General features: G+C 41.0%; 1 protein-coding gene across 4 annotated transcripts in view; it reads right to left on the bottom strand.

Moving 5' to 3' along the window:
* The window catches only part of ARHGEF3 (Rho guanine nucleotide exchange factor 3), a 298,685-nt gene extending 286,360 nt beyond the window's left edge, over window positions 1-12,325 (bottom strand). Inside the window, exons 1-2 of one of the 4 annotated variants that reach the window (XM_038408884.2) lie at window positions 11,962-12,296; window positions 8,141-8,248 (exon numbers count right to left, since the gene is read on the bottom strand). Coding sequence is in view for 1 of the 4 variants with exons in the window: in XM_038408883.2 (XP_038264811.1) it covers window positions 11,962-11,996 (35 nt within the window). In the remaining 3 variants the exon portion in view is untranslated. Of the gene's footprint in view, window positions 1-8,140; window positions 8,249-11,961 lie in introns of all 4 variants that reach the window. The other 3 variants (XM_038408886.2, XM_038408883.2, XM_038408891.2) reach the window with 3 other exon arrangements.
* Between the last annotated feature and the right edge of the window lie 5,818 nt (window positions 12,326-18,143).

The following is an 18,143-nucleotide window of genomic DNA, read 5'->3' as shown; positions in this document are numbered from 1 at the left end:
GGCAATCTGACACAACAGGAAAATGCAGCTTAATGCTTTGCTAAGCGAATTCTAAATGAAGTGTTTCAGAAGGGTTAAACCTAAACATTCAGATTTTGGTCAAATCAACATCTCATGAAGTTTTTCTCCTTGAAGTTACTCATTGAGCACAAAACTCTCTTAGAATTGCTTCAGCACATGTGTCTTAGACTGGGACTAAATTCTAACATACAATTATAACTTGTGCTGTTGTTCAGAGAAAATGTATATACTGTCAAAAATTACAGTATATGTTTAAGTGACCTATACAGAATTAAAGATAAAACTACTAACGCAAGATTTTGTTCTCAGATGACAAAATAGTGTTACAAGATTGAAATACAGCCATCATCATCAGAAATAATTTTCCAGTGATATATTAAAAATTCATTCATTCAAGAAGCACTATAAATAGTCCAGCAGGATAAACAGGCTACCCACAAGTGTCTTAATATCCATGTCCAACTCTTGTTTGAACTTGAACTATAAAGCACTGTGCATGCTAAAGCCTGAAGGGGAAAAAAAATAAATCTACCAACCCTTTCCTAATAATCTGGAGCTATTTGCTAAAGTCAGTCAATGAATATTAATTTAAAAGACTCAACCCAAGATGTAATCTGTTCCTCACCCTCATTTTGTGCAGTGAACCTTGACTGCTCCTGATAAAGGTACATGTACCGTAATTATATGCTATAGGCCAGTGGTTCTCAAACTATTTTTACTGGTGACTCCTTTTACATAGCAAACCTCTGAATGCAACCCCCCTCCCTTATATATAAAAAAAGTGTTTATAATTTATCTACCACCACTATATATGCTGGAGGCAAAGCGGGGTTTGTGGTGGAGGCTAACAGCTCAAGACCCCACATGTAATAACCTTGCAATCCCCTCAGGGGTCCTGACCGCCAGTTTGAGAACCCCTGCTATAGGCTATGCTAGAGATCATGCTCTGATCTGATAGAAGGAAATATTACATAGAGGAAAATAAAACCTCAGAACAAAAGCATAAGTGAACACCTTCAGACACCAACTTATGGCAGCTACGTTACTGTCACTGTCTTGCACAGATGATAGTCTCAGGAAACATCCATATTAGTGTTGAAGCGACAAAGGAAATTTGGCATTCCCCTTTTCTTCTCCCTGCTTCTTACAAGAAATGTAGTAGTGTATGGTGTAGGAATTCTAGTGGGTGGTGTATAGAAATCTGTGTTAAAAATTGTAGAACTATCATTTTAATTACTCAGGGATATCCTGAGCCTGCTTACAGACAAGGGGGTTCTACAGGAAAGCATGCAATCAGAACAGATACACAGGACCCCAGTGCAAGACTGATGATAGGGGAGTGATCAGAAGGTCTAAAAATTACATGAGAGTTGCAAACAGGTCATGATCATCAAGTTAGCCCATGTTTCGTTGCCACAGGTTGGCGAAGGTAGAAACGATGATAATCTATCTTCTGCATTCCCAGCATAGATTCCCCTATATCAAGTCTAACATTTTGGTCTTTAAAAATCCACAGGGGACCAGCATTTGACCCCTAAAACTCAGATTCTCTTTTTCCTTCACTCCTTAGTTAGGCAAAACTCCATCAGAATAAAGCCTTCATGAATAGGCCCACAGTGAATTTAGTGCAACACTAAAGACCTCTACTCACAATTAACAACTTTCCATTAAAATTACCCAACAGACCCTTGTGCTCTTCCCTCCCCTACTATCCTGCAAAATGCCTCAGTTACTGAAAATTATCTTGTGCATTTCTGTCTGACAACAGAACTGTGGAAAAATCTTTGAGGGTTTCATTGTAAACCCCAGTATCAACAGTGTCAGAGGAGTAATGAAAAAATAAAATAAACAACATAATTTACCTTTGCCACAGTGAAAAATCAGAGACGATAGGGAGAAGGTTACTAACTGCTGTTCCTTGTTCTCTCAGACAAGAGCCCTTACATACAGAAAGCCACATTAGCAACCCTTTACTAGATGTACAGCATTCTGTACTTTTCATTGAATGCAAATGGTTACAGCTCTGCTGCTTTCTGGAAAGTCTCTCATTTACACACACACACACACACACAACCAGGCAGAACAGCTTCTAACTAGCACATTGCCTTAAGCAAATAGCATGTTAAAGCATAGATTTTAAGTGTATGTAATTAAATAATTATGCTGCTTCAGCAGCAAGTGCTGCAAACAATCCCCTCTGCAAAAGTTAAACCAACAATTTTCAGATACTATGCAGCAATTGCCAGACATGTTCATACCACTAAGACACTTGGCATAACCTAATAAAAAGAAAAAGAGGTCCTTCCAACAACACACTTAAGATAAGTTAGAATCAGAATTGAAAAGAAAAAAAACGCTACATCTGTAGTGGGTAGAAAAATCCCTCAAGTAACAGGCAATGCTTGGAAATTTCACATTGCATAATCACTTCAATGCAAACCAGTAGATTGTGGACCTTTTTTCCTCATGCATTATAGTTATTCCAAATAGTTTTTGACCACAGTGCAACAAATACAGAATGCCATTATTTAGCTCCTTGAAGCTGACCAGCAATGGCAGTCATTTTGCTTTTGAAATATGTGCCTAATGCTCCAAAGAACTTGCACAAGCACTTTTTAAAAATAGGTTTCAGAGTAGCAGCCGTGTTAGTCTGTATTCGCAAAAAGAAAAGGAGTACCGGTGGCACCTTAGAGACTAACGAATTTATTAGAGCATAAGCTTTCGTGAGCTACAGCTCACTTCATCGGATGCATTTGGTGGAATGCATCCGATGAAGTGAGCTGTAGCTCACGAAAGCTTATGCTCTAATAAATTCGTTAGTCTCTAAGGTGCCACCGGTACTCCTTTTCTTTTTTTTAAAAAATACATACCTTAAATGTACTTTATCCTCTCCCCCAGGTAAGACCTCACAAGTCTCACCACATAGTTAACTCCCGTTTCATTTAGAGGAACAAATATGTTATATAGATACAAGTGTACATACAAAGGTAAACGCGGAAGGCAAGATAATCATAATGTACTGAAAATGTAAACAAGCAGATGGAAGTAGGTGGCTCAGAGGATTATATATGGCATATAGAGCCTTTCACTTCTAGGTTGTCAGCATCACTTCAGATCCATTCCAAGTTGGTGGTAACAACCTGTATGTGAAATGAGCTCATGTTCCAATCCAGCTCCTAATGAACCAGTGTCCATTTTATAAAAAATACCATGTGCTAGGCTCTATTATTGGCAATTGCATTAGAACAGTCCAGGTTTCAAAAGGGGCAGGACCCTAAAATTGTAATGGTCCTATGGCCCACATCAAGGACTATAGAACCCCATCCCACTGCTAATGGTAGTTAGGATGTTTATCACAGTGGTTCTCAATCTTTCTAAAACTATTGTACCCCTTTCAGGAGTCTGATTTGTCTTGTGTACCCCAAGTTTCACCTCACTTGGAAACTACTTGCTTACAAAATCAGACATAAAAATGCAAAAAAGTGTCACAGCACACTGTTACTGAAAAATTGCTTACTTTCTTGTTTTTACCATATAATTATAAAATAGATTAATGGAAATATGAATATTGTACTTGCATTTCAGTGTGACAGTTGAGCCTTGTCTGAAGCCGGAGCTCCTGGCGGCAGGGCTGAAGCCTGAGCCCCGCTGCTCGGAACTGAAGCATGTAACTTAGCTTTGTGGGCCCCCCTTGTGGCGTGGGGACCCAGCCAATTTCCCTGTTTGGCACCCCAAATGCTGGCCCTGAACTTGCAATCCCCCTAAATCTGTCCCGCAACCATCCTTGAGGATCACAACCTCCAGGTTGAGAAACTGATCTAAATGAGTTGAGTACCCCCTGGAAGACCTCTACATACCCCCAGGGCTCTGTGTATCCCTGGTTGAGAACCACTGAGCAGATAAGGGGGAAAAAAATGCCTGGAAACTAGACACCCTTGGAAGACCATGAATGCTACTGTTAGTCTCTGCACAAAGGAACTTAAAGCAGGAGGCAATAGGGAACAATGCAAATTTCTACCACACTGAATTCAGAACCACTAACATGGTATTCTTTAATGCAGCAGAAGAATCACTAGTTTGCAATATAGTTGTGAGTGGGCTTAATCCCTTAGTTCTGAGCACCTACTTTTTTCCCTGCAGTGACCAGAAGCCAAAAAAGAATGAATCCTACCAAATACATTACAAAACATCCTAGAATAAAATTAAAGCAAATTGATGGGGAAAATTGCAGTGCTGATGCCAAAGTTGCACCTGTTCTTAAGACTGGAGTCACCTTTCAGTTTCTAAATGCCCTTAAAGGGTCCAATCTCCTACTCACTCATTTCAATAAAAGCAGAAGCGAGCATGCTCATGCACCAGCGCAAAAAATATAAATGCATATTCTTTCCAGACTGTTGTATTTCCAAAAAAGGGGTAGCTTTATGAAAAATAGGAATTATAGAATGGCTCATACTATTGGCTCATCTAATCTGCAATCCTGTCTCCTGGCAGGAGCCATTAGTCAGTTTTGCAGTAATTTACATTGGTGAAATAGAGAGTGAAAGAGTATGACATTACTACATTGACGAACTACTACTGGCAAAGTACTGGTTTTGTTTGTTGAAAAAACAAAGCAAAGCAAAAAAATCTAAGTGATTTCAGTTGGGGGGGAGGGGAGAAGGGTAGTCCTGTCTGTAGAGAAAAGTAGCTTTAGTAGTTTATCCCATAAAAACAAACAAGTGTTTCAATACTCTCTGTCCTTCTCAGTAATCTCACCCACACACGTGAACGCAGACACGCACACACACAAAATGTTCTTTCATATCTTATTAGCCACAAAAACAAATCTAAATAATATTTCTTAAGCCCTAGTTTAAGAGGCCACAAGTTGAATTAATTGAAATCTTTTATCATGCAAGATGTATCCTCTAGTTCATACAGGAATTAATTCAGGAAAATTCTATGGTGTGTGTGTGTGTTATACTGAAAGTCAGACTAGATGATCATAGTGGCCACTTCTAACTTTATAATCTATGAATATGTGAATAAGAGTTAATACACTCAAGTACAGAACACTTTTGTTGTTGTAACTTATGAAGTTTAATAGCCATCGAAGATATTTCATTCCACTGAATTTGTTCCCATTAAGTCTTACCTGTCATTTTGTGGCAAGTGGAATGATTCAACAGGTCTGTTTTTATTTTTTCTAATGTTAGAAGTGAGGCAAAATAAATGGGCCATATAGTACCATTGATATATACTAATACTTGCCCAGTAATTTAAACTGTTGATTCTGTCTCTCCCCACCTCCAAACCACCAAAACTTAAATGGCACAATCTGGCCCTTAGTGCTGATCTGTTTCTGTCTTGATTTTGACTGAAATCTTAGAAGTTATATGGGTGTAAGAAGCTCTGCTGGTTTTGTTCATCTGGTTCAAGTTAATATGCTTGTTGATGATCTCAAGTACAAACAGTTCTACTTTCATATTAAGACACTGCCTTTGTGTCTTCTACGTCGATGCTACGCAACAAAACAGTGCTGAAAGGTTCTTTCCAAAGATTATGAGAAGTATTTCTGTTATCAATTCTAGTGACTCATACAATTAGTAACATGAGAGAGGAATTTAACTCTATCCTCATCAAAACACCAAACTTGAAAGTAAAGCATTTGAGGTGTTATTCAAAAATATTGTTCTAAGATGGTAATGGGGAGAAATCCCTGCAAATTTGCCTTGGAAAGAATACCAGAGTCACTTCTGAGGAGTATATTAAGTAAAAAGGGCTTTTGGTGGTTTCAAATAATTTTAAAAAAGGAAAAATTATGAAGGTGCAAAAAAATAAGCATCCTTCTGGAACACTAGAGAAACTTCCAAACAAAGCATAATTATGTTTTGTTCAAGTAAATTAAATGTCTTACTACAGGCAACATTTAAGTAAAACATTTTTAGAGAAGAAGTGAAGGCAGATATATACACAACGACCAGTATGCCTAATCACAAGATGGCACACATCCAAAATACTGCTGCTCCCCACGCTACATGCCCTACCTTCAAATGCCAAAATGGTTTATACTCAGCAAATACACTGCACAAGAATGAAAATGAAAACTAAGAAAAAAATGACAAAATAGACAAACACCTACATAATGCTGAGTTTCACCTGCCTTTAAAAATTAAAATGGAAATTTTCTTCTTAGCTTTAAATTATGATTCCTCTGGCCTACTTCCTTTAAAAAAGAAATCCTTAAAAAATTAGGGCTATTATCTCAAACTCCCTGTGCTAGAGCAGGGTGTTATAGGGCACATGGTTCAATATGTCTGGCCAAGTCCTTTTGCATGTTTACTTTCCTGATAGGGTGTTAAACAGAATTACCTATGAAGGGTAAAAGGAAAGTGCATGATCCTAGAATTATCTTCAATCTGTAGCCTTTGAGACCCCCAATCCTGCAGGTGCTCCACACATGGGAGATTGGGGGGGGGGGGGGGAAGAGAGAGAAACACCATACCTATGGAGAGCAGCTTCCAGCTGACATGGTAAGGGACTCAGTCAGGAGAACTTGCTCCCCGTGGTTATTACATATCTGTGATACAGATATTGATTTTGACAACATATGTTGCTTGAAGCAGAACATTTTAAACCTCATGATTATATAAAATACAGTTTATCATTATTTCTGGAGTAAAAATGTATCAAAGGAATTAAACATAATTGCTAAAATATAATAGACTATATCCAACATGCCTATTCATTAAGGACACATTGTTTTCTTACTTACAATTCCTATAATTCCTCAGGGGAGAAAACACGGAATTAAGTGTGTAAAATAAATGAAGTTGTACCATTTATTTAGCTACCACAGCAAGTTTGAACCCAATTAGGTTCCGAAGATAACACTGACACTAAAGCACCATGAGACCAAACAAACTATAGTTCCTCCAGGAATTTTCCTCCAGTGCAGACTGGAAAAGGCCCTGGAGGTTTTTCGCCTTCCTCTGTAGCATAGGGCACGGGTCACTTGAGGGATGATTCTCTGCTCCTTGAAGTCTTTAAACCACGATTTGAGGACTTCAATAGCTCAGACATAGGTGAGGTTTTTCGTAGGAGTGGATGGGTGAGATTCTGTGGCCTGCATTGTGCAGGTCAAACTAGATGATCAGAATGGTCCCTTCTGACCTTAGTATCTATGAATCTATGTTAGCTACTCAAGGAGATGTTCCACTGTTGTAGAGTGCAATTCCTTCCAATAGAGGCTCTGGCATGACAGAGAGCCACTCAAGTCCAGATTTCTCACCACCCAACTTTTCAGAGTTTGCACAACCTTCAGTGTCATAGAAGTCAACAGAATTTTTAACACACAAAAATTGTTCCATTTTAGCTATAGCAGTATAGTTAAAGCAGTACAAAGTCCAGCATGGGTGCAGTTATACCAGTATAATTATTCCTATACTGAAAGGGGAATAAGCTATACCAGAATAACTTTCAGTTTAAAAAAAAAAAATCACTCCCCTATCTGAAATAGTTATAAACAGTACAAAAACTAGGTGTACCAAGCCTTAGTTAGGTGATTAGGGAGAAGTAATAAAAAAAATTAACACATGTCCCTTTGTTTAGGCATTAAGGGCCTGATACTCAGATGTCAAGCATCTCAGCTCTTACAGCTTCATCCTGAACAGTGTTGAGCACCTGTAACTTGACCAGGACCTAATAAAAGCACCTCTGGAAATTCAAGTACATTGGTTTACATTTCCATGGTTTAAAGCACACCACTTACATGATGCTCCTGTGCACTGCTTTAACCCCACCCCCAGTTAATACACATTTTGTATAGAAAGGTTTACTTCATAATAGCGACTTTGGAGCTATGGCTACCTCAACGAATGTATACGAGATATTTGTTAGTCACAGATTATTAGAGCACATTTATGAAGTCCTTTATTTGATGACTAACATAGGACAACGTAATAATTCTATATACCATATCAGTTCAAACTTTTAGTCTTGTGCAGTAATTTAGCTTGCTTGCTACAGCTTGCATGGGAGTCAAGCTATTAAAACTCCAAAACAACATTTAAAACTTGAAGAACATGATTTCAGAAAGAAAGGGGTGGGGGGAACACCATACAGGTTCCCAGGAACTAACCTTCTTTCAATCCAGATCCTTGCTATGGATAAAAATAGCTGCAAGGAAGCAATTGCACAGCCTCACTTTCTCCAAGATAGATTCTGGTTAAAATTTAAATAAAGAGACCTAGAAAATTAAACACAAAAAGGCTAGTTTAAAATAACATTAAAGGAATGGACTTAAACCCACAAAATTCTTTGAAGTCTCCTATTAAGAGGATCCCTCTGCCAATCATCCTTATGTATTATAAGTGAAATAAATGACAATTCATATGGAATTATTGTTAGGAAGGAATGTGAGATTTAACTGAATTTAAGCTGCTTGCAATGTAGCTCAGTGCACACAGACAACTTCAAAAGGATTCTAAAGTGTATTTATTATAGTGTTTGTACTAATGGGGCAGAGGTTATCACATGTAGTACTCAAAATAATTACAAGCTTCTTGAACCTAATAGAAACTTTTAGGAACTTAAAATACAGAGAGTAAATTTCATATTATTGAATATCAAGCTGGATAAGCGGAAGACTTGGAATAAGCCCCAACAACCAGTTAAAACTTCTCATTCACACCATTTATTTATTCTTAGGTGTGTGTAGAGAGTGAGAGAAATCTGATACAAAATAACACTCACACAAATCTCAGACCTTGAAGTACCTGGGCTCAGTGGGGCAAATTAAGAAGAGAATGTGGTTCTAACACTTAACTGCGGGTCTTTAAACTCACTAAAGGTCTATCTTAAAGTTACATCAGGGATTACATGCATGAACCATATTTCAGGCAGCGCTGTGTAATATACTTGGTAAGTCTCCTTAAAAGCAACTAAGTTTTATGGAATACCAGTACCACATAGGAAAGAAACAGCTGGTTCACAGCAAATAGGTTAACATCTACATTGCTGATGAAATTGTTTAGGGTGTATGCATACACCTTATATCTTCCAAAGAAGCATACCTAAAGAGATCTGAATAAATTGACTGTGGTTGCACTAGGCATTGCTTCAAGGAAGACACATTTATAAAACTATTAGGGTCATAACAGCCTCAGAAAAGTAGATACAAAACATACTTAAAATATCTTGTTTGAAAGATTTGTAGCATATGACTGTTTTACTTTTAGTCGCTCACTAAATATACCAGTTAAAAATCAAGATGAGAATCAGAGCTTCAAAGATTAGGTGCAAACTTTCACATAGTTTAAGTATTCAGGTCCAAAACTTGGGTTTGAACCCATCTTTATGCAAAAACAAACACTGCTAAAAGCTAAATATTCCTATCTGGAAGACAAAAATTAGCTTCTAAATCCAAATTTAGGCAAAAAGTTGCTGAGCCTCTGCAGCTTTCATTCACTTCAACTCATGAATGGCAAAACAAAATACAGGAGAAACTCGGAGTAATGAACACCTCAGGAATGGAGTTTGTAACTCTAGATCCTAATTATGATCCATGCATTTTCATAGCTTACCTGCTGAAAAAGCAAGAAACTCACTACAAAACACCTCACTCCAGATTCTATGCACAAATATTACCAGACCAACTAAGAGCACAACAATGATCCCAGCGAGAAGAACTGCAAAATCAAAAATGGAACTGAGGTTTGAGGAAGTCTGTGGGGAGTGAGGCCAAAATACTACAATAAATGTGCTACTCTGGCAAGTCACAACCTCTTGTTTTATCACTGATTTTTAAAGCACAACTCCCCTTGGAAATTAATAGGGATTTCTGCTCAAGACCTGAAGTACCAAACTACATAAAACAATAAAACATTGATAAACATTTATACAGATAGCTAAGCAGTGGTGGCTGTCTTCAGGCAGATTACAAGAAACCTGAAAGTTTTCTATACATTTCCCCACACTAAGGTCTTTACTGCAGATTCTACCATGTTTGAAGCAGCTCACTGCTCCATACTTCCCCACTCCCCTCCACACTATCTAGTTTTATGATCTCTGCAATGAGTTTGTTATCCATAGCCATTAACAGTTACTACAGTTTCATGCAAGTAGACTCCTAAAAAAGCTGCAGAATTGGGGTCCTAAGTAGCTCAATTCTGTAACAAATGTTTGAAGATCAAAAAATGTTTCTACCCTTTACTGCAAAAGAGTGCATATGGCCCTATGTATAGATGAGAAAGTATCTTCATACTAATATAAAAGCATGCTTATACATGTTCACAAATTTTTAGTAGTATGGAGAAAAATAAACATACCACCTCATAAAACCAAATTATTTGGGATAAAATAGCCCCTCACACACACATTAAATTAGATCCATAGCCATTCCCACATCACAAATGTGTCCCCGTTGAAGTGCCACTGGCAGAGTAAAAATTTAGCAATATTTCACACTTACTGTGCATAGTGGTTTTCCTCTTCAAAGAGCTTCACAAACATTAAAGTTAATTCACACAACTATCTATTACAGCTTAATTAACACTAGCTCTGTTTTGAAGTCTATATATAATCTGCTGCATTTAATTTCAGAATCCTGTGTAATTACAACACCACCATGTGCGCTTTCATCTCCTTGATATGTCAATTTCACAAAACTTGAGGCACCATTGTGTAGCGACTAAGGTACAGGACTGAGAATCAGAAGTTCCCTGAGCTTGATTCTTCTTCCACTTAGATCAGCATAAAGCCCTGGTCCTACAGATACTTGAACAGAGTGACTTTGAACTCAATGGGTATGTCTACTCTGCAGCTGGGTGTGCAAACTGGCACTGGCAGGGCTCAAACTAGCATGCTGTACCTTGGGAGGCTCAAGCTAATCCAAACACAGACCTAGGGAGTTGGGTGACTAACCCAATCCTCTGCTAGCGTAGACCTTGCAGCCCTGTTACTTTCAGTGCGCTAGCACAAGTCTGTCTACGCAGGCAGGGAGGCTGGCTGCCAGCTGCAGTGCAGACATATGCAATGGGACTACTTGAGTGAGTAAAATTAGTCATGTTGTAGAGAATGAAATTTTCAAAGCAACCTAAAAGAGTGAGGCACCCTGGGAGTTGGGCACCTAACTCCCTTGAACTCTTTTGAAAATCCCAGGCTGTTTGCAGGACTGTGAAATAAGCAGTTAATGGAGTAACACATGTTCCAGAAAAATCAGGCCACCACAGTGTAATCCTGGATTTGCCACGGACTCACTCTGTAGCCTTGAGCAAGTCACTTCACCTCTCTGCCTTTCTCAGGTGTAATACAAGGATAAATGAGTTAGTGTTTGTATAATGCTTTGAAAATGTAGAGTCCTATCCGTTTCCCGCCTATTATCCTTACTTATCTTTAATAAACTTGACCCTGCCAACCCTGCCTGATATGTGAATCCTACAAAATCCGTGGCGGTTTTCCTCAAACCCCTTTGCAGTGTGCACACACGGCCGCCAGTGGTTGTACCGCTTTAGGTACAGGGGTGTAGTTAAAGCCGTACAAAGCCCCCTGTCAGTCAGCAGGCTGGGAAAGAGCTGTGGGGGGGGGGGGATGTTTGGGGAAACCCAACCTACCCTGTAGCGCAGCCTCGGCTCAGCTAGTGTGAATCCTCCCATTAACCTCTAAATGACTCAACCTTCCCTCCGTGTGATGGGACGGGAGGCGCTGCTGGAGTTCCCTCCAGGGGGCTTTCTCTGAAGCAGATGTGGCCAGTTCACCACTCGGTATGTGTTGCTGTTCGCGGCTGGTTTGGGATGGCCCGACGAGCCGCTCGCAATGTCCCCGGCAAGATCTGTCCCTTACCGCTTGGCAGGCAGCGGCAGCCCCCCCCGCCCCGCCCCGCCCCAAGCAAAGCTCCCTTCCCACGTCACGTTCCCATGGAAGTGGTCAGAGCTGAGGAGAAACCAGGCGCTGGCCCCTCACCTCGTACCTTCCCGCTGCTTCTGCGCTCCCTGCATTGGCGGCTCGGAGCTGCAGCCAGGGCAGGGATTCTCAGGCGGCGGCGGCGGCCCGAACTCCAGCTCGCAGAGCAGCGGTTGCAGCCCCTGGCAGGGGCCGCGGAGCGCTCAGGGATTGAGCGGGGGCCACTTTCCCCGGGCTCCCTCAGCCGGCCGGAGAGGAGAAGAAGAAGGAGGAGGAGGAGGCGGCGGCGACACAACGCAGGGCCCGGCCGTGCTGGGCTCCAGGAACTTGGAGCTGCAGGCGAGGCTGGGCACCCCAATTCCCCCCACGCCAGGGAAGTCCGAGAACTTCAGGCGCCAGGCGTTCGCCGGCGCAGTTCTACCCTCAGTTCAAGGACAGAGTCCCGCCCCTTGGCTCCTGTGTCCAACACTCCCCCCCCCACACACACACACCCCCGCACCCTCCCTCTACTCTTTCATTTCCTCCTGCCCTTCCTCTTTGAGAGTCCTCTCTCTCCCCCTTCTTCTCCTCACACCCTCCTCCTCCTCTGTTTCTCCCTCTCCCCTTTCTTTTTCTTCCTCCTTGTCCTCCAGTCTCTCATTCTCTCTTCCTGTCTGCTCCACCCTCTCCCTACAGAAAGAACAGGAGGACTTGTGGCACCTTAGAGACTAACACATTTATTAGAGCATAAGCTTTCGGATGCATCCGATGAAGTGGGCTGTCGCTCACGAAAGCTTCTGCTCAAATAAATGTGTTAGGCTCTAAGGTGCCACAAGTCCTCCTGTTTGTTTTCGCAGATACAGACTAACAGGGCTGCGACTCTGAAAACTCCCTACAGAGATTCCCTGAGTCGTGACGGATGAACCAACGACCAAAACCATCCATCTCCAGCTGTCCCCCGCTAAGTTCAGGGAGTTCTCTCAGCTAGAGATGTACATGATCCCTTACCGCAGCTCTGTTCCTCTCTCCTCCTCCCCGTTTCCCAAAGTTTGGATCTGAACTTCTCAATTTCAGTTGTATTCTATAATGGCCCTGAATTGCTCAACACTTATAAATACACCACCTGAGCTTGGGAAAGTAGATCAGCAATTAACTTGGCAGTTTAGGGCTCATCTCTAATCACAATCTTTCTATGATACATAGAGTGAGGTTCCTGATGTCTGTACTACAATACATCATGCCTACTTCTCCACCCCACCCCATCCCATTTTCCATGTTACCATCTAGCAAATGTTGCATATAAATGTGCATTGATATATTATTCAAAGCAGATAGAAAAAAAGACAAGCAAAATCTACAGAGAAGACAAATTACACAGTGTTGCCAACCACAAGCATCCCAAAATCAAAAGTCAGGCACCCCAAAAAATCATGAATCATTAAAGTGAATGGGACTTGAACAACATGAGCAGGATTTGGCCCTATTTGACAAATTTATCCAATCTGAAGCAAGGAGTGAAAAAAAAATTATTAACAGTTGACACTAAATGTGGCAGATTTTGGGGAAAGAAGGAATATCAAATAACAGAAAATATGCTACAACAGTCCTTCTTGCTCAGGACAAATTGTGGGAAAGTACAGATAAATAAACCAAAATTTAACAAAGATAAGTCAAGTAGATGGAAAGCTCTTGGGGGCAGAGGCTTTTTATTATGCATTTGTACAGTGCCCTGATCTATTATTGAGGTTCCTACGCACTATTGCAATACAAATAATGACATGAACAAAGAAAATAAAAATCACAAATGCAAATGCAAAATAAGAAGCCAATGCTGCACAGTATTACTGCAGAAAAAGACCTGTGTGGAAGAGCTGATGGAAAAAATGATGATTCCATAAGAGGACACGTAAAAAAGCTAATGCGAACTTGCAATATTAATCTTGGGATATCAAAAGTAAATGTATATCTATGAGAAACAAACATGCCAGAAAATATCCGCTGAAGTGAGCTGTAGCTCACGAAAGCTTATGCTGAAATAAATTTGTTAGTCTCTAAGGTGCCACAAGTACTCCTTTTCTTTTTGCGAATACAGACTAACACAGCTGCTACTCTGAAACCTGTCAAAAAGAGTCGTTCACCACAGAGTGTATCCTAGAGACAACAGAAATATTTAAAAGATATTACAGAATAATCAGTTGAGGCCTCTGGTCTACGGTTAGATTTTTTTCACTTTAAACCTAACATTTTGTGATGAGATTTAATTTCTCAGATATTTCAAAATGTGATATAGACATGAATAGCCAGGCCCAATTTTTAAAATATATGTTTTTAACCCCATGATTTATTCTTGTTTGGAATCTTAAAAATAAAGTTTGGACTCAGCTTTAAACACGTTGTGGGAAAATTCTAGTATAAGGATAAAAATGAAAACAGTCCATTTTAAAGGCAGGTAGTCCTCAAAGTACTCTAAAACATTTTCCTTTTAAACATCAGGGATAATTAAACTGGAAAAATAGCTATCAAGAAGACATATTATTCATAAAAAAATAATACTTTCGTAATTTATTTTGCCTTATTACTCATTTATTAAAACTATGGGCTAGATTTTGAGCCTTTTCTCAATGCTATGAATATGCAGGAGGAAGCCCTTATTCCCCTCTTGTTCCTGATGGTGAAGGAATTTGCTCCAGCCCTTTATAAGGTGACATAGTCCTCTCCCCCTCACACTGACTCAGTTCTGTAGGTTGGCATGTTGGAGGCAGAGCCAAAGTTCCTCCCTGCTACTCTGTAAGCCTTCCCCACCCACCTGCTTGTAGCAGGGAATAGTGACCCCATGGAGATTGTTGTTCCCTCTGCACCTGGAGCAATAATTTAGGCAGACCACACAGGAGTATGTCTCCGACTTAGGCCCCTCTGCAGCCACATTAGGGCTATCTACTTTTACTCAGCACCACATTATGGACCAATTCATAGCCCAAATATCATTAATGAAAAAGAGGAATCTTTGTGGCTGTTGCAGTAATACTATGTATGGGTATCTATATCTGGTGGGGGCATGAAATCATGACTTTTCTTTTCCATCACTGAAAAACCTCCTTCTCTGGAAGCCCCAGCAGAGTGGTGCAATATAATATATATGGGGTGTAGGCCATTGCTTCCCACGTCTCTTATCATGCAACAACAGGACACCAGTTTTGCTGCAGTCAGGACCTTCCATGTGCTCAAGGAAGTGCCAGCTTTTGATCCTATGTTACATCCTAATTGTAGAGAAGCACTTAGGTATTGAATATTACCAAGTGTGGTGAGACCCTCTGTCTAGACCGGGGTGGGCAAACTATGGCCCAGGGGCCACATCCAGCCCTTCAGACGTTTTAATCTGGCCCTCAAGCTCTCGCCGGGGAGCAGGGTCTGGGTTGCCTGCTCCAGCCAGGGAGTGGGGTTGGGGGCTTGCCCTGCTCTGCGCGTGCTATGGCTCTGCACAGCTCCCAGAAGCAGTGGCATGTCCACTGTCCAGCTCCTATGCATAGGGGCAGCCAGGGGGCTCTGCACACTGCCCCCACCCCAAGCGCTGCCTCCACAGCTCCCACTGTCAATGAGAGCTGCAGGGGCAGCGTTTGGGGCGGGGGTGGTGTGCAGAGCCCCCTGGCTGCCCCTATGCATAGGAGCCAGAGGGGGGACATGCCACTGCTTCCAGGAGCTGCTTGACGGTTCAAGATGCGGGAGGGGGCTCCAGGCTGGGACAGAGGGTTGGGGTGCAGGCTGTGGCTGGAGATGAGGGGTTGAGGGTGCGGGGGGTGTGTGCTCCGGGCTGGGACCAAGGGGTTTGGAGGGCAGGAGGGGGATGGAGATGTGGCAGGGGGTTGGAGCAGGAGAGGGAGTTAGGGGTGTTCTGGTCCCACCCCAGAGCCTGCTCCCCCAGCCCCCCCCAGCCAGAGTCCTCACCCCTCCCGTATCCTAACCCCCAATTTTGTGAGCATTCATGGCCCGTCATACAATTTCCACACCCAGATGTGGCCCTCAGGCCAAAAAGTTTGCCCACCCCTGGTCTAGACTCTAGACTGTGCTCTTGGTTTTTTGTGCATGCAAAATTCCCACTTACTTTATATGTACAACAAATAAATGTTCAGACCATCTGAGCACTGTAAATACATAGATGCAATGGGAGCTGGTCTATCTGAACTAAAGATGTTGTGCAGGTAGGTTGAATATGTTTTAGTGGTCTAACTTGTAATTATTTTGATTATTGAAAGATGATTGACTCTACCATGCATTAAAGTCTGCAGTAGACTTACATTTATGTATTTATCATTATTTGATGTTATAATATGGAGCTGAAATCAGACAAGGATAAGTTAATGTCTCTTTTAAATGAATGCCAAATATAATTAAAAGCAACATGGAACATGGAGAAAGGACAGAAAAGGGGGAAAACACAAGAAGTTTAAACTAGTAGAACAAAAAGAAGCAGAAAGGAGTACAAAGCTGTTTTAATTGGAGGTAACAATGAAAATGCCAATAAATTCCCCTTTTGAAAATCATTTAACAATGGAGAATTGATCCTGAAGAAAGAAATGCCATCCATTAGAGACTGGAATTGTGCTAACAACTGTAAGAGTAAATTACAGACATGCACTACAGCCTTTCAAAAAGGTGTGGTAGTTGTGAGCTATTCAGGCAAAATAGATCACAATAGGCATGGATTATTGTTCTGGGGACTAACTTGTGTTTCGAGAAATATTTTGTAAAATGGGACAGAGAAAGCAAATTGGTTGGTTGAGGACAATTCCAAGTCATGAACCTAACCAGAGTATAAATCCTTAGGTGTGTATGGTCCAGAAATATCAGTAATACACTTGCATTTATTTACTGTGCATACATAGCCAAAGGTGTGTGAGTGCCTAAATGAAAAAATAACTAAACATAATGAGGAAAAAAGCAAAATGGCTCCAAACAAATCCTAGAACTTCTATAAAGTCTACACTAAATTGTAGCACAGGAAACTAGTGAAGCTTGTGAAACCTTGATTTTTGCATTTTCTGACTTGTGATATGCATTGTGCATTTTCAATGTTGCGCTTCTATGCATATATATATTTGCATTTAATTTATATTAATTTAAAACTGATTATGAAATCAAATGACAAGGGTTCAACCCATTTCTTTTTAGTTTAAATATGACAAAATATAGCAATATTTAATATACTTATGTTTTAAACAAACATTTTACATGTTTTGTTAAAAGTAAAATATGCCATTCAATAAATGGGTCAGTATTCTCCAAACAAATATTCCTGCACTTGTTAGATACTAAAGGCAGTCAAAGCATGTGGCTAAAAGTTTAGAAATGCATTCCCTGCTATGCAATGTCTTTCTGATTTCACTGTAACTTTATTCCAACACCACTTTCATTAACTATGTATTTCCCAACACTTATTCTGTGAAGAGACAGTGGTTTTCTTTTTAAATAACACGTAACTCAGACCTTGGTGTGTTTGCAAATGCTATAGTAAAGGGTAGCCAGCTTCCTCCCAGCTGCTGACTCAGATCACGGTTTTATGGGAACCGCCCACAAGATCAGAGCTGATTATTAAAGAACAATGGACTAATTCTTCCCTCCCTTTCATGTTTTATCCTGAAGTTAGTGAAGTTGCTCCTGATTTGCAAGGATGTGAAAGGAGAATCAGGCCTGCTGGGCTAGATTCATCTCTGCACTAGCATAGGCATGAGCAGTTGAGGGAATGTATTCTGGGAATACCGGGAGTTGGTACAACACCATGCAGAGGCCGGAGAAGCTCTGTGGGCTGCCCTAAGTTGCATCCCTGCTTCAATGGCTCCTGTCGGATATCAGGAACTCAGAATTACCAGGATACAGTCTGCCTCAAATCCATCCTTGCTCTGTACTTATGTCTCTGCTGCCCACTTGTGCATGCCAGCCTGTCCTAGAATGCCCCCTCCTTTAGAGCGGGTGCTGCAGAGGTTGCACAGAGCCTGCTCTATGCACAGTATACCAGCCTCTTCACTGGTGATTCACTGTGGGAGGAGGGCTTGTGCCCATCTTATGGCGTATGTTTGCCCTGCAAGCTATTATAAAAAGTGTGCCTATGCTTTGAGCTGGAGGTGTAAATTCCAGCTCGAGGAAACACACCTGCACTAGCTCTCATCAAGCTAGTATGCTAAAAATAGCATAGCCATGGTGGTGCAAGCCATGGGAAAGGCTAGCTGCCCTGAGTATGTTTCTATGGTCCAGATGGGATTGTATAGGAG

This window comes from Dermochelys coriacea, chromosome 7, assembly GCF_009764565.3.
Source record: "Dermochelys coriacea isolate rDerCor1 chromosome 7, rDerCor1.pri.v4, whole genome shotgun sequence".
NCBI classification, from domain to species: domain Eukaryota; kingdom Metazoa; phylum Chordata; order Testudines; family Dermochelyidae; genus Dermochelys; species Dermochelys coriacea.
Note: the sequence above shows the minus strand (reverse complement) of the source record. Positions and strands in the feature narration are given on the sequence as shown.